At 38.9% G+C, this 24,635-nt stretch overlaps 1 protein-coding gene across 2 annotated transcripts in view; it reads left to right on the top strand.

The window, feature by feature from the left end:
* Positions 1–24,635, top strand: part of pum (pumilio) — a 978,781-nt gene that overhangs the window by 437,759 nt on the left and 516,387 nt on the right. For both annotated transcript variants that reach the window (XM_067158497.2, XM_067158496.2), the window contains exon 7: positions 3,398–3,540. In XM_067158497.2, the coding sequence (XP_067014598.1) occupies positions 3,398–3,540 (143 nt within the window). The remainder of the gene's footprint in view (positions 1–3,397; positions 3,541–24,635) is intronic.

Raw genomic sequence — 24,635 nt, 5'->3', positions numbered from 1 at the left:
AGCAAAGCGAGGAAGGCGGTTACTATAGAGTAACTGTACGAGAATCTTTAATTATACAACTGTTAATAATACAACAACTACTACTCTACTGCCCTCTCATGCGACACCCCCTCCACGAATACCCGACCCGCCCAAGGAATCGGTCACCCCTCCTCCTCACATGACTCACTCCCCGCCTCTACGTATACATACTTACAACACTAGAAGCAGCAACAAGGTTACTCGCCAGTTTGCTTCACGCAGCCAACGCTAGCGAACACCTCACACTAGTCCTAAGGGTAAGCCTCCTTTTTCATCCCCCCCCCGTTATAACATAACTTCATTTTTCCTCCCTTTTCTTTCATTCCAGATTTCTAACTCCAATTGTGCCATAATCTGCTCCATCCATCTCTGGTTTGCTGGAACTCTCCCTACTTTCAAGATTATAGTTATTCTTTAACGAGTCCACCATTGGTGTCCTGCGTTGTATACGATTAATTTTACTGCTAGCGTGTAAATACGGACTAGTTCAACTTGTATTTCCTTCTGGCATTGTGTTTGGCTCTCCTACAGAATTCCTTACTACTGGAGTTCACGTCATATCAACCTTAGTTTCGTCGCCATGCGCCTTTCAACTGGTTCAGTTTGACTCGTACTATTCAATAACCTCTATTTCAACTTTTCTTTTTGCTCAATTTAAAGAACTCCATCGTCAATAATTAATCCACGCTTCACGCATTGACATATATTTTAACCCTTTCCCGCCCGCATTTTCACTCCGCTTATCCCCAGGTTTCAACCTATTATTTAGCAAAAACTGAAACGGTCTGTATTGTTTCAGATAAAGTTAAATACGGTAAAAACTATTGATCACAATGAATTCAAATTTTCAATAACATTAGAAAATATACCATCACATCCATTTCTCTGTTTATTGAGTCATAATGTGTTCTTCAGCCCCCCCCCTCCTGGTGATACTCGACACAGAGACAGTCTGCATTTGTCACATTCCTATGTTGTCTGAATCCCTCAAAACCGATAATCACGTGCTTCTGGAAGTAGAATGATGCCCACGTATATAAGATTTTATTTCATCTGGGCAAGTGTCTTCCCATTCTGTTTTTATTTTACCGGAATGCGACTGTTTGAATGCTACAATGTTATATGCGTAATAGGCTATGTCACTGAATAGTTTTTCTCCTCCTAACATACGTAAAAAAACAATCTTTCCCCTAATACTCTTTCCGAATTATGCGCAGGTTCAACATCATCCATTTAATCATTCGGAGTAACGAAACGTAATATTTGCGTTACGTGAATTGCCGTGGCATCGCCATCAGGTCCGAGTTATCGATATTCGTTTTCATTCATATCACTTTTATCACTAAAATTATCTTCGTTGATATATTATTCACTCATTAAAAATTCACCTGCACCCCTAGTCAAGGATTCTGTGTCACTTTTTTCGCCCATATTCAGCTCAGTTTCAATATACGCGATATTCAATCCCGCCATGTTCACGAACGAAACAGCTGACCCGCGCTCGCGGAAGTTCAAGACCGTTGCCTAGGCAACGTCAAGACAGATTATCGCTCTTCATTTCCTAAGACTTGTAGATTGCACTGCGTGTTCATAAATGCCTTATAAACACTTCACTGAAGAGAAAAATAAAAAAAACTATCTCACAGATCGCAGACGAATGCAGAAAATGCAGCCGGGCGCTTTCGGGCGCTAAGGACCGGAAGGCTAAATGAACAGTCGGGCGCTTTCGGGCGCTAAGGGCCGGAAAGGGTTAAGGTCCACTATATCTAATTTTTTACTTTAACAACCTCATGATTGTTTTAACTTCACAGACTACCATCGTTCAATTTATTCCACTAGAAATACTTGCTGTTAATCTGTACATATTGTTATAATTTCAAGTCTAATATTATCATTTTACTTTTTGTTACGGCATTGTCACTCTTTTAACATTTTTTATCATTCAGCTCAGGGCCCTGACCTAATCTTTGTAAATTTACGGCTGATGATGTTCGCTATGTCGAACGAAACATGTTCCATTATTTAAGGCACCTCATGATTATTTTATAATTCAATGAGTAATGTATTGTATTGAGTAGGTGGTTGTTAATAAAAGGATTTTATAATTTTAATATATTGTCCTCAATACGGTTCTATTATGAGATTAATTACATGTAACATAGCGAAATAAACCGAGCAAACTCGACCTAAATTAATAATGTGATATCAAACTTCGTATTAACTTAACACAGCATGTATTGAATAAAGACAGTAATAATTTATCATATATTATAAATACGTGCCGTGTTTCACACTAAATTTATCATTGCACCGCGGTTAACAATGGTGGAAGCCTTTACCTTCTACTCCTCCAAGGGCCTTCATGGCCTGTACGGAGGTGTCTTTGTCTTTGACTTATTTAATACATAACGCATGTTTATCACACTAAAATTACAACAACAGCAAGCCATGTAAGCCGTGGAGCCAATTTCTCACAGTGGTCCCCGCGTGACGTCACATGCGCAGAAGCAATGAGTTTTCATCTCTCTTACTGACACACCATTTTACTCGCATCACAATTCCAGGGGCCATGAAGTCATGAAGAGCAAGGGCTGCTTCCTCTTTCCATTTTTGAAATCACTTTGTTGTAATTTGGGAGTTATCTTGTTCTTGCTGTTGGCTTGTATAATAAACTGAAATTAAGTAATGGGAACTGAGTTAGTAATATACTGCGTGCTGTTGAATTGAAGGTAGGGATAATTCTATATTGATTGTTCTCCTTCCCCAATCTAACTCTGAGCTCTTCTCCTGATTACTGCTTGTCAGTTTTCATTGTTCAACTCTGAAGTTCCACTTTTAAGATATATTTTAAAATGTTGATGTTTTGCAGATGTTTGTTTCAGAGAGCTGCATTCTTTTCAAAACTTCTGTTCTTATTTAATAGTGTTTTTTTAAATAAATATAACTTTTCTAATATGTGAAAACATTTGTAAGATTAATCTGATTTTTTAGTTTTGTAATTTATGGTTGTAATATTTTTCCTAGTTTTTATCGTACATTCCTTGTCTCTCCTCTAGTCAACACCGTTGCCTTGCTTTTCTCAAGGCTTATTTTCATTCCACAATTGCCAATGTACATGCTCAGTATACCCATTTGACTTTGTACCTCTTCTCCATTTACTCCCCGCACCATATTGTCCTCAGCAGGAAACATCCCCAATATTTTTCGTTCATCTGTTTCACATTACTAAGATACTCCTCAGGAACTGGTCTGATCTTATGTGAGTTTGAACCTGGGTTTCTGGTTCAAGACTTTGAATGAGGTCGAGTGATTTCTCATATTATCTCTTGATACAATATTTAATTTTGTTTTTTTAATATTTATTTTTCTGTTACAGAACCCAAATGACAATGAGAAGAAAGACAAGGATAAGGCACCGTCCCCGTTTGAGGCAAGCAAAAAGGATGTTGAGAATGGAAACTCATCACAGCCGAATGGCATTGTACAGAATGGTCTTGGCGACGACGATAAAGGATTCAAGTGAGTATTACCGCCTGTGTGAATCACACATCATATATACTTTTCTGTTTCCGATCCATCAGTTCTGCTCTCATCTACCTGATCAAGACCTTTTCTGTTGTCTTGCTGAACACCCCTTTTAAGAATGTTTAAATCTATGCAGATAAATTTATCTGTGTCCTTTCGATTGATACTTATTTTAAGTTTGTATTATTATTATTATTATTATTATTATTATTATTATTATTATTATTATTATTATTATTTAGTATTATTTACTCAATGCCTTGAAAGCACTTCTTCTTTTTCCTGCTCCTCTTACCAGTTTAAAGATCTTAGATTTACGGTTGAATGCCCTTCTTCATTCCAACTCTATGTGGAGGTTTCACTGTTACATGTTCCTCTGGTGGTTAGTAGTGTGATGTATTGCATGTAGACGAAGGGGAATCCCATGCCTAGTCCCTGAGGTAGAGCAATTAGCCATACGGAGTATAACTTCCCGGGTCAGTCAGGAATCAAACGTGGGGCCGCCTGAATCGAAGACCAGTGTACCGTTCATTCAGCCAATCAGTAGGACACTTCGAAACCTCTTAAGACCCATTACTCAGCTCAGTTTGATATCCGACATTGCCTGGCAAGGAAGTGTTGTAGATTGCAGTTTGAATGTAAGTGAGGTAATTAAAGTTTCTAATTAATGTGATAACGTACTAATCTTAATTACTCAATTAAGCGATCGATGGGAGATATGAGGCATACAATGGGAATGATGATAATAATAATAATAATAATAATAATAATAATAATAATAATAATAATAATAATATTATTTGCTTTACATCCACTAACTAATTTGACAGTTTTCGGAGATGCCGAGGTGTCGGAAATTTGTCCCGCAGTAGTTCTTTTACATGCCAGTACATCTACCGTCACAAGGCTAATGTATTCGAGCCACCATCAAATACTACCAGGCTGAGCCAAGATGCGGTCAGAAGGCCAGCGCCTCAGCAGTCAGCCACTCAGCCCTGCCAGAGAAAATGTGTGCACAGTGGATGGGAGACTGTGCATGGTTTATTTTCATGAGCAAAGCACCTTTTAACCAGTGATTTGTGTGAACTGTTCAGACTATTTTGTCCAAGTCTTCCATACAGTGTTTCTTAAAACACTATCTTTCATTCAGTGCTGAAACAGTTCTTGCATCAAAAGAATGCCCGTATCGTTTTGACTTGAAATACAGTATGACTAGCTGCTTCTCCATTAGTTTAAGGAATAAAATAATACAAATTCAATGATTGTTGACTACATTCTTTTGGGTCGAGTAATTTGTAGCAACAGTGATTTCTTCAAAGAAGACTTCTTAATCATTTCCGACCTCAGGGTAGTGTGGTGTTCAAATGGTCTGCTCCACTGAGGGGATTAATAGGAGTAAAGAGTAATATGTGCAGAGTTTCCAAGTTATTTCAGTATTTCATCATCACAAATCAATGTCATTTCTGCGCATCTTGATCCCATTTTATTTGTTACTTGTACCTCTACTGTTGCTTTGCCATCCCTGACATGATCTATGTCTCTAGATTTTCTTCAGGTTGTCTCGCAGTGTGTCTAAAAAACTGCCGTATTCTTCCACTGATACATAAAGAAAGGTGTTTTGAAGCCTTCGGCTCCTGAAGAATGGACGCATTGCTTCTTTTTGTGGTCCAATGAGCACATTACATTCTAAGCCAGCACCACATTTGAAATGCATCGATTTGTATTCCGTCCAAAGCTATTACTGTCCAGGTCTCGCCGCCATATGAGAAAACAGAGAATACAAGGGTTTCAATGAGACGGATCTTTGTCGTCGTCGTCGTCATCATCATCATCATCATCGTCCCTCTCCAGTCATCCGGGTGTGGCTAACAAGCCTCCTCCACTCCTTTCTGTCCTTCCACTTTTCCTGCTCCATTACTTCCCCCACATACAATCCAGCTTTTCTAATGTCCTTCCAAATCTAATCCATCCACCTTCTTCTCGATCTTCCAACTGGTCTCTTTCCGTCAACTTCTCTTACCAATTCCCTTGCTACCCATTTCTTTCCAATTAATTTTTACATGTCCGAACCATTTCAGTCTTGCTTTGTGTATGTTCTGTACTAACGGTTCTACATTCATTTATGCTCTGATGCTACTTTACAATAACTCGTTTTATTCCTTCTTGGTTGTACGCAATTCTCTTAGAGACATGGGTGAATTTTGGACAGTCTCGATGTCAGGATAGGAAGTACATTGTATACTGTACAAAAGAGTCTTCCATTTTGATCTGTTTTTCTCGTTTCATTGACCTAGGTGTATGAATTGTTTGCCAGTGACCTCTTCAGAGATTTGATCTAGAGTCTTTGTGAATGTATCCATGCAGGTGAGATTTCTGCATTGCAAATGTCAACTAGCTTGCATCAACACTACATATTCAAACCTTCAGAAATATATCTTCTGTCCTTTTGTCTGTGACTTAACCTTTTAGGATTCCAGTATTGCTGTTCATAGATAGATCTTGTTTGCTTGGGGTGTGTGAGGGCACATGTTAGTTTGGGAGATGATCATAAGCTGATAAGGAAGATTTTAGGCTCGTGCAGGAGGTGGGTTCTGAAGCTACTGAGTCATCAAAAGTTGTTTTCGAACAGAAGGATGGCTGTGAAATTGTTGTTGTAACCTACTCCATTAATATACTTGATGCTTAGGGCAAGTACTGCAAATAGACAGATACTGTAACTAATCATTATTCCTGCTATCCTCAGTTGTCTGTATATGCTGGTCTGAGCAGCTGAAGTCTCTAGAAGAGCTGGTCTTCTGCGCCCAAGGTACTCTAATATTGTGACCTCATGTCAGCAGATTTAGAGGCCCATAAAAGGACTCTTGACAGACAATATAGGGGCAGTTCAAAGTCTTCAAGAACCTTAAGTGTGATGTAATCTTAACAACATTATTACTGTTTCATATTCATCCATGAGTCTAAATTCCTCTTACAGCTGGATGAGTCTAAATTCCTCTTACAGCTGGCACCTGGTATCGTACTTGAACTAAATGTCACCATAGCAGGAACACCTCTCAAGCAGGTAGACCAATTCACCTACCTTGGTAGTATTCTAACTACACATTGCAACTCAGAAAACGAAGTAGAAACTACAGCTTACGGCCACCTCTCTTACCTAGTTTTCTTCAATAAGGATCTCAAAGTATATACAGTGGAACCTCGATTCTCCGTTTTTGAAGGGACCACCGAAAAAAAATGTACAATACGGGAAAACGGAAAATCCGGGAATGAATGAACCATGAACAATTTGTTTAAACATCACAAAAAAGTAATATGTATACTTAAAATCTTGCTCCGTTGCCATGCAATTTTCTGATGCTAGGAGAACACTGTCATAGAGAAGAGGCACTGGGTGCGGTGTTCGAAAGTCAGTGGTGATTGCATCCATATACATACATACTTTACATATCCCACGTCGTTCCATCTTAAGCGATGGGTTGGCAAACGAGGCTTCTCCACCAGTTGCGGTCCCTGAACTTCTCTCCTTCTTCAATGCTTTCCAAAGTATGTCCTCTCTGTTGAATGTCAATCTTCACCAGGTCCTTGTACCTGAGTCTTGGTTGCCCTCTTGGTCTTTTGTCTTCAAGTTTTAGATCGTACATTTTTTTGGTAATCTGTCATCACCCATGCGTCGCGTATGTCCATACCATCTCAGTCGCTGCACTGTTATTTTGTCCTGCAATCTTACAACTTGAGCCTGCTTGCAGATTTTCCTCATTACAGACGCTGTCCCTCCATGTTTTGCCGATCATGCTATGGACAAATTTTATTTCTGCTGCCTGCATTCTACTAACATCTTTGTTTCTCATGGTCCATGTTTCACAACCATAGGTCAGGATTGGTACGTAATAAGTTTCATATATGACTCTCTTACATTTTGTTGGTATTTTCTTGTTCCATATTATGTCTTTAACTATTTTGTAATAGTTGCTACCTGCCTGAATTGTGTGGAAAATTTCCTTATCTATAGAACCAGTATCATAGATAACACTTCCAAGATATTTGAATTGATGGTTCATCTGTAGCTGTTTCCCCTCCATTTCAATGTGTCCCATTGGTTGCCCGTATCTCTTCATCCATATAGAGAATGAATAATAGCTGCAAAAGTGCTGAGGCTTGGTGGACTCCTCCACTGTTGGCAAGGAGTGCTGAAAGTGCAACTGGGCAACTAACAACGCTATTGGCGTTGTGATGCAGAAGTTTCATCCATTTGATGCAGGTTTCAGGGATGCCGTACAAGTGTTATGGGAGGCAGATAAGATTATAAGGTACCCTGAAGAATGCTTTTTCCATGTCTGAAACGGCCATGTGAATCATTTTGTTCTCACCATGTCGTTTGAGGAGTATGCGGTCAACCTAGATAGCCTCTGTTGTACCACACTCTTTAACAAACCTGCATTGCAGCTTATAAATCTCATGTTTATTCCGTATTGGCTCAACACAACTAAGGTTAAGTTAAGAGTAAGTTCCCACCTTCCAATACTTAACAATTTCTATATAATAGACTTATTAATTACATAATATAATCCATATAACCTCTAGTACATGTTTCGTTCCGATATGGAACATCTTCAGCTAAAATTGGTAAAATGGCAAGACAATTAAAATACATTGATGTTAAGATGATACATAAGCTAAAAGATATGATAAAATGGCTCGAAAATTAAAACATATGATAAAGATGATGAGATAAAGTTCATTCATGTTGGTTAAAAACACAACAAGTCAGTTTTCAAGTGGCGAATTAAAAACAGCGATAAGGTTCTTCATGTTGGAGGCGTGTACATTTTGTCGATCTTGAAAATAAATTGAAGAATACAGGATTTTCTTATATGTGATTTATCGGGGAAATCTTGATAAAATAACCGTAGTTGAAGTTGAGTTTGGTAGGATTATTAAAATGTGTCTGAAACGAGAAAAGGAGAAGTGAAATAGAAAATATTTTGAGGAGAAAACCTTGTTAAAAATGTATGTTCGCGAGAAAGAAGGATAATAGAGTTGATTACCTTAAAGACAATCTTGTCGTATTTAACGTCCTCCCTTACGCCGTGTTGTTAACTGACTGAGTCCTGTGTACGTGTGTGAGGTGCTTGCGGTGGGCGGGGAGTATTGGAGGGAGAGGTAAGTGACGTGAGGAGAGCGGGTGAAGTGTTGCGTAGGGTGGAGCTTACTGAGGAGTGGTGTTGTGATAGGCTAGGGGAAACGGACGGAAAGGTAGGGGGACAATTATGTAAGGTGGAGCTGTTCGGAAGGAGGTGTGTTGGTTGTTTGTTGGGATTCTTTTTGATGGTTTTTCTGGATGAATCTAAATTAGTAGCCTCTTCTAATAATATGTTTATGTTTTCCGTAATTTCGTTAACATTCTGGTTGGGATTTCGCTTCTGATCAATTTCAATATAGATATTTTCAAGGATATTCATTAATTTACCTTTGTTTAGCGTTTGTAGAATGGTTAAGTCCCTTTCTATCGATGTAAAATTGTGTTTATATTCGGTCATGTGAAGACTCATGGCCGAGTACTTCCTGTGTTTTTCGGCATTAATATGTTCTTGGTATCTTACTGAGAAATTGCGGCCTGTTTGTCCGATATAAGAAGTGGCACAATTTGAGCATTTAAGCCTATATATCCCGGAATTTAAATATTTGTTATTACTTGCAATGCTTTGGTGATTGAAAATTAGCCGTTGATTGTTGTTATTGGTGCGGAAAGCAATATTGAAATTAAATTTCTTAAAAATGTTAGTAATCTGGTAAATATTCCCGTTATTATAAGTAAAGGTGGCGAAGTTCTTCTTTTTATGTTCTTTTACTAGCTGCGTTTGAGGTTTATTCTTCATTTTATTCACTAATCTATCTATGTAGTGTTTTGTGTATCCGTTGCTTATCGCTATTTTATAAATGAGATTAATTTCTTTTTGGAGGTCGTTTTTAGATAAGGGAATGTTGAAGGCTCTGTTTAACATGCTTAAAAAGGAACTCTTTTTATGTGCCTCAGGATGGTATGAATCTTTTCGTATGGTATTTATAGTTTGAGTCGGTTTTCTAAAGATTGTAAAGGCCAACTTTTCTTCTTTCCTTTCGATTGTTAAATCAAGGAAATTTAGTTTTTTATTGTTCTCAGTTTCTAATGTAAATTTTATGAAAGGGTCCAAACTGTTGATTTGGTCTAATAAATTAGTGCTACTATTGATTTGTTCATCTATAATTGCGAAGATGTCGTCGACAAACCTTAGCCAGATAATGATGCCTTTTTCATCATTTAAAATTTTATGTTTTTCTAAGTGATCCATGTATATTTCAGCAAGGATACCTGACGCTGGAGATCCCATAGGAAGACCACTTTGTTGGTATACTGTGTTATTGAAGGAAAAATAATTATTGTTAAGTGTGAATTCTAGGAGTAACATAAATTCTTCTATTTCATGGTTACTAAGTTTTCTGTGTGTCTTTAAGTTGTTCTTAATTATATTTAAAGTTTCTTTCGTGGGGATCGTAGAATACATATTAGTGACGTCGAAAGAGTTCAAGGTGAAAGATGATTTTAATTTTGTGTTCTTGATAATTTTACAAAATTCTATTGAGTTATTGATTGTGGTTCTGCTTTGGAAAGTATAGTACTTCTTTAGGAAGCTATTGATAAATTTAGAGGTTTTGTAGGTGGGGCTATTTCTAAAGTTAATAATTGGTCTAATGGGTGTGTCAGGTTTATGTATCTTAGGCAAAGCCCTTGCTGTTGGTAGTCTTGGATTCATATGAATTAGGTTTGATATTTCGTTCTCATTAAGGATGAAATTAATGTTTTTAAGTATTTGTTTTAATTTTCTTTGGACAGAGTTAGTCGGATCTTTTTTAATTTTTGTGAAAGTATTATCTGAAAAAAATGCTTCGGTTTTTTCTATATATTCTTTTTTATGCATAATAACTGACACATTGCCTTTATCCGCCTTTGTGATTATAAGGTCATTATCTTTTATTTTTTGTTTTAGGCCTTTTATATCTGTAGAAGGTAAATGGGGTGTGTTAACTTTCTGATCTTTAAATAATTCTACAAGTTTCTTTTTGACTTCGAATTTAGTTTCGAGTTGTTGATCTACTGGAAGTTGAGCTATGACCTGTTCTACTTCAGCAATGGTTGTTATGTATTGCTTTTGGTTGTATGGATTAGACCAATTATGTTTGGGTCCTTTGTTGATAATCTGCAATTCTTTGTCCTCGAAAACAACGTCAGTTAGATTCTTAGTCGGAGGGTGAAAGGTTGAATTGGGTTCAATGTTAGTGGAGGATTCTTTTGACTGATTTATGTTTTTTTGATTTAGAGTAAGACCGTGAAGTTTTTTGTTCAAGATTTCTTGTTTCTTATCCAAGATATTTTGAATTTTTGTATCACCATATTTCAAAAAGGAATCCCATTCAATAGGGGCCATAAGGGAGGAAGCTTCTAGATGAGCGTTATATAACTTAGAGTTTAAAAAAGACTTTTTTCTGTATAGAAATTTAATTTCATTTTTGAGCCATAAGTCGTTAGTTTTTTCCTGAGTAGCTTTGTGCCATTTTGTTGTACAAGGTTTTCTCTGTACTGAATTTAGAAATTTAGGAACGAGTTTTTGATGTAAACATTGTTTTAGGAAATTTATGTCTTTGCCAATTTTTGACAATTTAATCTTTAAGTTCAAATAGGTATTTATCATATCTTTTAGCTTATGTATCATCTTAACATCAATGTATTTTAATTGTCTTGCCATTTTACCAATTTTAGCTGAAGATGTTCCATATCGGAACGAAACATGTACTAGAGGTTATATGGATTATATTATGTAATTAATAAGTCTATTATATAGAAATTGTTAAGTATTGGAAGGTGGGAACTTACTCTTAACTTAACCTTAGTTAAACCTGCATTGGTTTGGCATGATGAAAATATTACAAAACTGGGTATCTAGAAACTTTGCAAAGATTTTTAATGTGGCATAGGAGACAAATAGGACTATAATTTGAGCATTCAGTTACATTGCCATTGCCTAGTTGTACTTCCTCTCAAAACAATAATCACCACCACAATCACTTCCCTTCAAGATGGGTACTGTTCTGCTGCTCAGTCAGACTGCAGGAACTTCGTGTGTAGTGAATTGCTGAAATATATCTGACCGGAGATCTGGTAAGCTTGACTTTCAGTATGATAAAGATGTGATTGGTATAGTAAGGTCTAAAAGACACATGACTAGGAGGAAGAATCTGTGGTTTGCTCATGGAAGTAATTATTTTGGCAGATGATCAGGCCCTTCTAGCTAGAAGCCCATCTACCTTGCTCGCAGTGTTATCAAGAATACATCAGCACAAAATATGGATTGAAAATAAAAGCCTCGAGGAACAAATACAAGAGTCCAGTATTTCCCAAAATATTATTGATATTCATAGAACAGTCTTTTGTTTATCTAGGTTGGAAGATTGCAGATGATGGAAGGTACACTGTAGTTGCTCAGGCCAAAGCATTTCTTGTGTAATAACTATGTACCAATGAACCTAGTCTTTCTCTCCAACTGAGAAAGCTACATGCATTGTTGTGAATAGTTGCATTGTATGCCTTTTAAAATTTGAACGTTAAATAAAAGATAAAATACATGGTGTTGTAGTAAGATGATACATGTGTCCCTGAGAGTGATAATGTCTGAACAACCGAGTCCTAGACATTGTAAATCAGTCGAGCTCAATCCTTTGCACAATCCAGAACATAAGTCTCACAGCGCGCTCCAGATTTAATGATGTGTTCTGCCCACATAAAACTTCATTGAAGGAAAAATTCCATCGTAAAGGCCTAGAAATACGTTCTTCAAACAAATTTTAAATGACATGTAGGCACGAACTTATGTATCAATGAAAGAAGCAGTAAATAACAGACTAATCTGGAAATGATTTATTGCAACTGATCAGTCTCAGGACTGCAAACCAATGATGAAAGTAGACCTTCAGGATGCAAGATAGGTCATTGTTCCATGGCAGCTAAAGGATGAATTATTAATACAGTTAGGATAAGTAGGAATAAATAGGTTGGGAGTACCCAGTTTTACTTTTGTGCTCATAAACAAGTTTGTATATTAAGCTAGGTAGTACAGATGTTGATGGCAGTTCATTAGCATTACGGAGATTAATTGTGAGAATGTAGCTGGGAGAGAATGTGTGGAGGTCGGTAACAGAGGAATTGAAGGCCAAGAGCAAGGCCATAGCTCATTGTTTCTGAGACACTGGACAGTGTTTGACCACCTGTTGAGTGCACTGACTTTGCACGATGGTGAAGTGAGAGTTAACATTGGGTTGGCCATTTGGTCTGGTAGTCGGATAGACTGGTATGTGTACTTGAAGTGGCTTCTCTGTTCTTATTCTTTGTTTTACCAATTCATTCAGTGAATTACGGTATGGAAGATTTGATGCCAAACATACCCAGGAGGTTTACAGTCCAATATGGGCCTGGTCTTCTCTCAGGGCCTTCCTTTGCTTTTCTCTTTCTTGGTAACTGTCTGGAATTTCTTCACTCCAAGTCTCTTCACGTCCTTTTCACATCACTGTCAAGCCATCGGACTTTACGTCTTCTACATTTCTTCTGTTCTTCAGGACTGTATTTAATCATTTTCAAGTGTTCATTCTCTACACCTGCCCGTCTTAGTCTTTAGTTATCTTAATGGATGCTGCTATGTTGGAAGAGCCCTTAGTTGCATGTGACGGTTCAGACAATTGATACTTCTTATAATAAGGAACTATAGGAGAGTACGTTTGTTTCTTCTCGCAGTCTGGTCCTGTTGCTTGTCAAGAAGATGTCCCAAAACACACAGTGAGATCAGTAATCAATGTGTTTCTTGATCTAGGTGTTATTGCTATCATGTTGATATGCCGGGTGCTTCTGTGAACTGCTCTATCATGAACTACTTTGTGTACAGTTTTTAGAAGGGAGGAAGGAATCAAAGATCGTATTCTGTAGTGTCTTGTATTATGCATAATATGTGGTGTTACGGGGATACCATGGTGATCAGAGGTGAAAGAAGGTGCAGGCATGATGGGTAGATAGAGTGAAGATCAAATTTGGATTAAAAACTCTAAAATTAGTAATTTTGTTTCTTCCTTTTCCTTTTTCAAATTTTAAACTTTGCTAAGCAAAAACAAATAGGTACAAATGTCTAGCCCATGACCTAGAGAAACAATGTTAGAAATTCCTAGAACAACATTAAATAACAGCATGAGCTTGCAGCTCCCCCGTTACAAATTTTACAAGAGTACTACTGCTCCCTTCAATCAATACTCGAGGATAGTGAGTTCCAGAATTTACAATAGCAGAAAAAGAGCAGCTTTCCTCGACACAATTACACTCTAGAAGACTATTCTGCAACATTTACAAATTCCAAGCCTGTTAAAGGCACAACCTACATTTAACACATTCACGCCCATCATCTGAGCGGGCTATTTAAAGGGCTGGCCCAGCTATTCCAGCTGTTAGTGGCAGAGCAAACAACAACGAATTCTTTTCACAATAAGTTCTAAACTAAACAAGATATGGAAACAAAATTGTCCACATACCTTAATGAAGTTCTCTAGTGTCTCTGTAGGGTATGGTAGGTAATGTCACACTGTCCTGGGTGAATGGAACATCACACCTTCCACAAAAATAGCGTGTTTCACTAATAATTTTATTTTTGAAGCACACTGGGCATATTCTTGAGGGGAACTTGCCTTTATTTAATGGTGAGAACTGAAAGAGAATATGCTCTTTTCTCTTCCCATCTAGCGTAAATGGTGATCCTTGGCCGGTGCCCTTTTTGGCGGCAAAATCGTGGGACGTTGACTTGGAGCTGATGAAGTAGATGGAGCTGAAATGTCGGGGGGAGGTGACTGTACTTGTATGTTGGGTTCACTTTTCCCCCATTTGAGATTTCCCTGATGTTCCTTTAGATCTTTTGGTATACCCCTATTTGACCGTATTGTTCCACATACGGCAGTGTTCTGTTCCCTTAATTGTTTTGCGAGTCCAATGCTATTGTAATAATTGTCCATATAGACTGTATACCTCTGGCCAAGATAATTTTCAAACAGCTGAAAAACTGTGCTTTGTAAATTCGCACCACTTGCATCATTTATATTGTCCCTGCACGCCATGGTTACACTTCAGAACGCAGTTATACACATGCTTGTGCAATCACAAACCAACTGCGCAGCTAGTTGGGCCAGAGTAAGGCTACCTTCAGAAACAAAACAAAAGAAGTGCATTGGGAGGAATAATCGCTGTGGCCATGTGGTTTCTCGTGAGTAGAAGCATTCATAAGGGTATTACCTTCATCTCTCACGCACATATTTGTGACCAAAATAGATCCCAGCTGCGTAGGAACGACTCCAGTTTAAGGTTGCGCTTTTCCGGGCTAACTCGGGTACGGTCCACAGCATGGTCATGCGCTGTAGGCAATAACTCAGATACGGGGGTGAATGTGTTAACAAAAACCAACAGTAGACACTGTCTTATTTGCCCAACAGTCAAAATTACATAGGAAAATAGAATAAAAATAGTTAACTTTAACAGGGGCAGTAAGTGTCCATTCTATCTGGCCTTAGTTAAAAAGGAATAGGTTAAAGTTACTGGCTGAAAATCTGAGTGTTAGGAGGCGAACACTTGCACTCCTTTGGAATTCACCAGAGCATCATTTAAACCCTATGTGGCCGAAGTTATAGAGGCTAAGCCTACACTACGGAGGTAACTAAATGGAGAGAAAGCCTTCATTTACAAAACTAAGAGGTAGATTTTAAAGATTAAAAAATCTAGTCACCTCAGTATCAAGTTGAAAGAAAATACAAGAGGGTTCTCACTCTTTTTTTTCCTAAGTTTGGCTAAGTTCTTTAGAGTGGTTTGAAAGGTTACATCAAGAAATTCATTACTAAATATTTTTGAAACTTTCCCCTCAAACTCGCTTTGTGTGACTATTACGTGCTTACTGAATGCCTGCCATTACCTTGAGCTGGTGGATCTTCCGTAGAGGGACGAAGCAAGCTCTCCCCTACCCTCTGTACTAATGCACTCTACTGCTGGACTGGAGGGATCAATGACTATATGGTCTGAACGGTCCCAGTTTTTGTAGCGGTGAGGAAGCTTCCAGATATCTCTGGGCCAAAGCCCTGACACACCCACAATTTCTATAGGTTAATTTAATATCAAAATTTTCTCATTGGTGTATTAAATAAATGGACAAAATTCACGATTGTCTATAATATTAAGTTGGCAGGAAGAGATAGAAGTTTTGTTAGCTTTAGAACACCAAAAACTATCTACAAACAATTCAGTTTTACCAACTAATGACTACAAAATTTCTCCTGACATTTAATTGTCCATCCTCTCAACTGAGGGAGACCTACTGTAGATTGACAGTAGAGACCTATGTTGAAAAACGTTCAAACTTCTTCTACCACATAGTTTGAAGTACAAGTTACAAATAGCCTTCTGACAGGTGCTAGATTTAAATGCACGGAGCAGGTGTACCTCTGGTACATGTAGGATCCCAAGATGTGCGCAGGAGTTACTGTCTTGATATGTACGTGGCACAGCTCTTACCATGCATATATTAGGCTGTATTTTGTTTAGTGGTGTTCAGACTCTATGTTTACTGATCCAGTTGTTTTCAGGTTTATAGTCTTATTATTCCTTTTCTCTTCTAAAGTAAGGCACATCTGTTGTATTTCCTCTTTCTGGATTCTCCTGAGTTTTTTCTTCATTAGCTCAAGCTTTTGCAAGCACTTGTTTGACTTAGGTATTTAACTCCCTTATGTGATCAATGTAGATGGTGATGGCCTGAAGTTTTCATCATGAGTTCATACATTGATGGAATGCCTCCCATTTGGTTCGATGGAGGCTAGACCTTTGTATTTGTTCTTAGTGTAGAGCATACTGCCAGAAGTACCTGATGAAGGGTGTAAAATTTCCTTTAAGGAACTGCTTATTGGAATATCAGCATCTAAGAGAAAGCTTTGTGGGTTTCTTTTTCTCCTACAGACTTTTCTTTCTATCTTCAGCTGTATTCTATTCTTCTATCCTGTTAGTCTTTCGTTGCATTTCATTTTTCATTTTATTTTATTTACCGTATATTTATTATTTCTCATGCCGCATTCGCCCCTGATTCGTCTGATGACCTTGCCGTTTAGCTCGCACGCACATACGATGGAGAAAGAAACTTTATTGGAGCTTGGGAGAATAGCGCACAGTAAATCATCTAGTGACTAGCGGAAGTACCACTTACTGTAGGCCAACGGCAAAGCATACTGAAATTTAAATCATTATTTCTTGGTCGTGAACAGACGAGATTTTCTTCCGAAGACACGGAGCAAAGTTCTCTCCGGAACGTAAAGAATTTCGCCTTGTTTTCTGACATAACAAAATCCCAAAAGCTTATTGTCATATCTAGAATTACAGGCCGTGAAATCATCAGTCTAATTGTTATCATCATCAACCATCATCATCAGTAACTTAAGATGTTTTCTTTATAATTTTAGAGAACATAGATATATTTGTCCTTGCTTCCGGTTCACTCCTCGAATTATAGATACTTTCTAATTCTGAAGTAGATGTTAAAGAATTCCACATTTGAGATTCAGGAGCCGTAGTTAATTTTGCCGGTAGTGCAAACAGGTTTCACTTGACAGGTCATGTAGAGTTCGTAGATTCTGGCAGCCAGATGAGAGCTACAGGAGAAGCAATTTCTGTTCGTCGAGCACTCGTTTGATGGTCTCGTTACTGTAGTTTTATTTGTCCAATCACTGCGTTCGTCTTCGTGAATCGGCTGGCCAATTAATAGGGCTAATATAACGTTGTCGTTAAACCAGATGTTTTTTTTTCATTCGTATGAGCTCTAGAGCTCCGAAATGGGTGTTCGTAGGGTCCATGTCATTCATTGGAAATCTACAACGAATACTGCCTTAAAGAGTAGGGTGCAAGCTGTATAAGGTTACAACTGTGGCTCCTAGAAAAGGTCAGATGAAATAATAATAATAATAATAATAATAATAATAATAATAATAATAATAATAATCTCAAGATACTGACAGATACCTACGACAGAATCGCAATCCGGATACTTGCTGTGCAGGAAACACGATTTCGCAATTGTGATCACTTCGACTCCGGTGGATATCGCATGTACAAGGGGAAGCCTGCACTCAAATCGTATGCGTATGACCCTTAACCCGTACGCGGTCTAGTCAACAACGAACCTGACATAAACAATGTCCAGGAGTTCTGGTCACAATTCGAACGAGCGTTCATCAAGATTGTTGAACACCATGTTAAAATACTCCTCGGAAATTGTAATGCGTTTCGGCAGAGACCAATAAAACACACATTATCGGTAATTTCTCAGTACATAGAAGACAAACTCCATTTGACATTGCTTAATCAAGCTATGTGAAATACCCAACCTCCAGCTAATGTCTATACACTTTAAGAAATCACCGTGGAAAATGTCCACCTGGAAATCCCCAGTCAATCTCTTAGGTGAATACTAGATCGATCATATGACGATCACTAGAAAGTTTTCTCCAGAAGTGCAGAAGTGATAAATGTGGGAATAGATGTGCTAAATGTGAGAATACGTAAGAGATACGCAGTCTGACCGCTATCTCTAAAATCAAAATTCGTTTCACGCCCTATCGTGAAAGCTACCGTTTGAAAAAGCTAAAATTCCACTCATCGAACCTGAATACTTACAAGAACATGCGTGAGAGTTCGTACAATCATTAGGTATACATATAAAACATTTCTTGAGACCATCCAGATATCATTAAGAAAACTCGGCCAACCACAACGAAGTCGTTAAACACACAAAGTGTACCTCAAACTGTGACATTTGCTCTGGAATCTCGTGTTCGAGCCTGGAAGAATTGGTAAAGCCACCGAACACCAGAGAATTGGAAGAACTTCCGCAGAAACACAGAAGCGAACATCATTAACAATCGGACGAATCAAATGAACATACCACCTTAAAGGATTGTATGAAATTGGTAATGACTTCAAAAGGAACAATACGGGAATTTACAACAGGACCTTTAGGGAAGACATTACTAAACAGCCGCCCAGTCTTTGCTTCCAATACCCCAGCGGAACACATGAGACGAACACACAGGCCAACTGTGACATCCTGAAGCCGTTCTTCGAAAAGCTACAAAATTGTGAACCACCTACATGGAGTCCCCAGTGTGATATACCCGCTCGGAAACAGGGCTCCAGCAATAATTACGTACCGTAGACTCCGAAGAAAGCGAGACTTGCTATCGAAAAGCTTCATGAGATCGGCATCATAACCGGCCTCAAATTTCTTATGAGGAAACACCGCAGATATGTTTTAAGAACCCAACCCTGGGATTGCTTGCGACCAAACAAGGCAGCATCATACAAGTTAATCACCTCAAAGTACTTCGCTGATATTATCGGAAGCACTGGCAACGAAAGAGCAGTCAAAAATACCCGCACAGGAAAATTGCGTGCAGTCTACACTGGAATATCTACAACAAGAAATCACTTTCCACCAAAGCCAAACTGCGTCACCACCACACATTCGTTCTCCGAAAAACACACTTCGCGACTGAGACATCATATTCGGACTGATGATATTTGGATGTGCAAAAGCTCTGAATTAATTGACCGAACGATTCACAATCGCACGGAAACAGACGTATGATATTCTGTGGACATACAGTACGAGTGAGCGACTCGTGATTGACCAAGACAATCTTCACCAATGTAACCCGACAAACCAAGGTACGGTGAATAGTAGACACCCGAAATGATCCTCCTTAGAGGGTCCAACGCACAATAATAGTACTCATTATGGCCTCAGTACCGTTCTGCAGACATTTTTATTTCAAACTATTTGGGCTGTTCTTTGTTTCGACGGTCCGTTTTTCTCTTCCGCATGGCAGAGGAGCCTGAACTCCGTTGGGCGGTTGATAGCTGTTTTAATTAATTTAGTCGCATAAAATAATGATTTAGAGCCCGAGCAATAAAGGCTACAGCTTATTGTAGTGACTGATGACCTCGTCCTTCCTATTCTTATTCTTGAAAATGCTGTGTCAGGTCTCTCTGACGTAGGCTGTCAGTGTGGCATATTCATCTCTGTTTTCTGCAAGGCAAAGCAGGTCGTGAGGTTTCACATAGCTTTCCAATCTTGAATGTTTTATATCTGGAAGGTGGTCTTCTTCGAACACCTCTGCGAACTACAGTCTACCCTTATGGGATTGGCTTCAGTAATTGGTACTGATTACCCCTCTTCCTTTCCATTGTATGCTTAAATTCAGAAGTATAATGTCCTAGATATGTTAATTTCCTACATTTTACCGGTACTGTTGTTCAAACTTCTGTTCCAACATTGGCTCTCTTTAGGATTTAATTATATTTTCGAGCTGTTTGTGGAATACGAAGCATTTTCTTACGAAGCTTCGTTTCAAATGCTTCTATTCATCTGATTGTAGCTGTTTTTAGTGTCGGAACTTCACACCTGTATAACGGCGTTGACCAAGTATTCTTTGGCTCAGCTTTCAAGTTATTCGTCCTTCATTTCGTTTGGGCCTACTTAGGACCATGGGGCTCGTTTTGACTGTTCACATAGGTCTTCTGTTTCTTCTTGGCTCAGAAATCTTTCATTTCCTGGTTGTGTGTCAGCTTCCTTTCCTCAGACACAGGTCAGGTAGTACGTGTGTTCTTCTTGCTGGTGATGAAAACTGACAAGACACTATATACACAGTAATCCGTTGGAATTGGGATCGGTCCTGTGAATTTCTAGTTGTCCTAGGTTCGATTTCAGTCCGATAATCCCATTTGTTCTTGAAGGCTTTTCTTCTACCTATCGTGCTGCATATCTTGTTGGTGAAGGTGCAGGGGTCCATGTGGGTCAAGTGGCCGCAGAAAAGCTAGTCTCTTTTTTTCCTCACAGGTGTGATTGTCCCTTCCCGACGATCATAGAGCTCATTGTTGTGACTGATCGTACAAGTGCCACCCTCTTCTCTTCCTGGTCCTAATATGCTCCTTAAAATTTTCTATTTTCTTGCGCGAGTCCTTCCTGATCACCAAGAGACTTTCAGAAGTGAAGAGTACAGAGGGTCTTATCACTGAGTTGCGAAATTCAAGATTCTTGGAAAGTTATTTGGATGTGTAAATGCTTTGAAACAGATTTTTGTTTCAAAGTGATGATTTCATCTTTAGAAGGGTATTTCTTTGGTATATCTACAGTATTTATGGAAAACAAATCTCGTAGGAACACCATTCGGACGTCTGCAGCTACATTTTTTCCTGCGAAATGGATAAGGGCTAAATAATACATGGAATTTTAATCTTTAGGATTTGTTTTGTTGTGATTCTGTTAGTTTTATCTTCTTTGCATAACTTTCAGCTTCTCACTTTCTGTGTTGGTAATTATTTCTTCCCCGACCCCGTATTAAGAAACGGGACTATGGGATACACAATACATACTTCTTTGTTTTTCTAACTCCTGTGATTTAGAAACAGTATGCCCTACGATTTAAAAAAAACCATTACCTTGGTCTGTATGGGCTGCTTTATGCACCCAATCAGAGATGATTTAGGAGGGGCTCCTGGCAGATAGTGGAGCACATAGACGATGACTGCCGTACATAAACGAAAGGTACAGAGTTTGACAACTGGAAGACGATACGTCTGCTATTCCAAATTCGAACAGACCCGTTAATAGTCGAACTTACGTAATTTTGGAGGAACCAAACATATCTCCACTACTTTAGCTTAACAGGTTGCTTACAGTAGGTTAAACAACGAAGCTGAGGGCCACATTACAGTTTAATGGTCAAATCCAATGTGCTTGATGGGCAACTTTCAGGAATATTAAATGGTAATAGAAAGTAAGTGGGTGACTAATATTTAAATTAAGAAATAGTGGATGAATGTGTATATTTAGTGGATCTTTCCTCGCAACTTGTTGTGTACTTAAGTGTTGCTTTAGTCGACCGAACTTCGGGTATAGGCCTACTTGCATCTTGAAGTGGTGAAAGTAACGTTCGGTAGTAATTTGCTGCTCTAAGATCGCAATGTAACAAACGATAATTATCAGTTCATTGCTGTTTATGATGGACACAAAACCCGAATTTTCTTGCTCTGTATTGCGTAGTCATCTAAATGTGCAAGTTCTCTGTTTTTAATTGCATTGCCTCTCGCTGTCGTGTCAGAGCTGTGAACCCCGCCCTGCCGCTACGGCTCTCATTTCACTTGCGCGCTCTCGCCTTCTTTGGCAGGAAGTCTGGTATTGAACTATAAAATAATTTTACGACCTTTTTAACAATACGCGCGTCACTTACGTTTCTTATGTGGCAAGAACCTCTTGTTTACAACTTCCTTCACTTTGCTAACTTTTCCAACTCTGTCGGAAAGTTACAAGGAGCGCGGAAAGGATATCTCACTATTGAAATAATTCTGACAAATTTCTCTTCCAGTAGCTTATGGCCACGAACACCGCATCTTCTGTCTGAGCGGCATCAAACATGGGATAAGATCTGCGTGAGGTAGGCTGCTATTCTCTGCCAGCGTATTTTGTCCAGCCGGAGGCAAGTACAGCTTACTGCAGTACGCAGATGTATGTACGCCTTACCTTTAAAGCAAGCAAACATGCTTGCGGTGTTACATGACTGTTGGTATCGTCATTATAGCGACGGTTTTTTGCTTTAAATTTAGAGTTCGGCCTACTGTGGTCCTCAGTTTTTTGGGAGTCCAAAGGCTGGAAGTAATCGTAAAAGAAACCTGCTGTGGCAGTAAAGAGTTTTAGGAGCATTGTAGCTTCTTATCATTTGGACTCAACATAGAGGGGCTTTCGAAGCAAATCCATGGACATCGATTCCCACATGTTTCAGTCCTTGAGGTGTATGTCAACCTCATCAGAGGAGTAACTGATATGAATGACGTGATATTTGATAGTACAGTCGAAACCGTTTATTGCGATATCGCTTCTTACGACGTATTGGATATAACGGCAAAATCTATATAAACACTGTGTTTAAAAACTCGCTTATTACGGCATATCGTATAAAACGACGTAGTTTTATCACATTTTCGGAGAAATGTATCGACTATAACGTCCAATGTTGAATTTTGAGGATTGCTGACAGCAAAGTAAAGCTTAGTTTTAAACTCTTGTTTTCAGTAGTTTGATTCCAAATCAACCTGTCTGTTAGAGCAAGGATCGCTGTGAAGATGTCGCCAGAAATGTTCCATATTGGAGAAAAGTCAGAAATGAGATGGCGATTTCCAAATGGAGAAACACGTCAGCGTCACGTAGGAATTGGCTGTATCACACTCACCAATTTCTGTAATTTGGAAGGACAGAGAGAACATCTCATTGAATACCCAAGACCGCGTGCGACATTATTAATCAGTTTACATTGTTGCTACTTCCTTCATCACTTATTTTATATTTTGCTGACTTATATATTGCTATACGTACTGAAGAAAAATTCCTCAATCCCACTACACAAATACTGTATTGCACTGAGCTCGATAGCTGCAATCGCTTAAGTGCGACTAGTATCCAGTATGCGGGAGATAGTGGGCTCGAACCCCACTATCGGCAGCCCTGAAGATGGTTTCCGTGGTTTCCCATTTTCACGTCAGGCAAATGCTGGGGCTGTACCTTAATTATGGCCACGGTCGCTTTCTTTCCACTCCCAGCCTCTTCCTGTCCCATCGTTGCCGTAAGACCTGTCAGTGCGACATAAAGCAACTTAAAAAAAAAAAAAAAAACTGTATTGCAAATGCAGTACTATTTCATGTGAGAGTTTCTTTCGCCTTTGCTTTTAACTTTATTCCTTTAATTAACCATGTGTGAAGTGCAGCCTAAAAATTATAGATTTGACATTTATAGCAAGAAACAAGTCTGTTTGAGCGACTATCACCTATAACGACAGTTGATTGGCGGTCCCTTCGAAGTCTTTATAACCGGTGTCGGCACATAGCCTATCCCGTCGAATAGCAGCAAGACGTCTGCTGAAGGCTTAACGTCGCAATTCGACGGACGTATCACCATCTACGGCGTAATATGCCTTCACTCCATATGAAAACTGTGGAAACGTTCGGAGTTGAATGCAAGCTTTTGGCATGCAATCTGGTGATAAGAATTTTGTGTACCACCATCTTTCCTACTTTGCCGGTCAACATTTTGATGGTAATTTTTTTTCGACCAACGGTACTGGTACCGGCTAACCACGGTGCCGCACCATATGGACTTGGCGCATTAACGATGATTGCTAGTCCTTCAGCGGCTTGTTTTTAAAAAGCAGCATTGGTTCGGAGAAGTGAGGCTCTATCGGAAATTCAGTTATGTTAGTGGCAAGAAATGACAAATGGCCATTGGAATTGCGGTGAAGTGTCTTTAAATTATAAATAGCAATTGATTCTTATTTCGACCGTTGGAAATTGAATATCTGAAGCTATGCGGTGCGCATCGAGGCGGCGACAAGGCTTGTTTTCAGAAATCTTGACAGTCATACAATATAATAACGATGATATAGTTGGGTCCACGAGAGTTGAAGTCTGACGTTTAGCGCCACCGGCGAGAAAAAGTTGACTAACATTGCTCCAAAATGATCTGTTGCTGTGGCAACGATAAGAAATCCCACATTTAAGGAAGCTATCGTCACGTGGGTTGGTTTGTTGAGGTTATTGTTAGTTTAGTGAATATGAAATCTCATATTTATCGGCAATGACGTGTTCTGTCTTAATGCCGGAATTATTAGCGCGGGCTTAAGAACGGGTCGAAGTTTATTGAATTAGGCCAACATGGTTGATTAAATATTCAGCCTGTATGAAAGGACGATATGCTGCAGATTGAAGTAACTAGGACAACGCAGCGTACTTCGTAGTTACTGCTTTCGCCACTCAAATGTCAGACTCCAAATCTCGCGGTCCCAACTATGCACTTGTATGTCTCAGGCAGAAAGCTGAGTCTGGTGATCTGTCATTCTAAAACTGAGAACTTGACGGACCGAAGAGTCCGAAGAATTGTCTATTTAATGAACGA

This window comes from Anabrus simplex, chromosome 14 (genome assembly GCF_040414725.1).
Source record: "Anabrus simplex isolate iqAnaSimp1 chromosome 14, ASM4041472v1, whole genome shotgun sequence".
Lineage (NCBI taxonomy): Eukaryota > Metazoa > Arthropoda > Insecta > Orthoptera > Tettigoniidae > Anabrus > Anabrus simplex.
The sequence above is the reverse complement of the archived record's forward strand: the minus strand, read 5'-3'. Positions and strand labels throughout refer to the sequence as shown.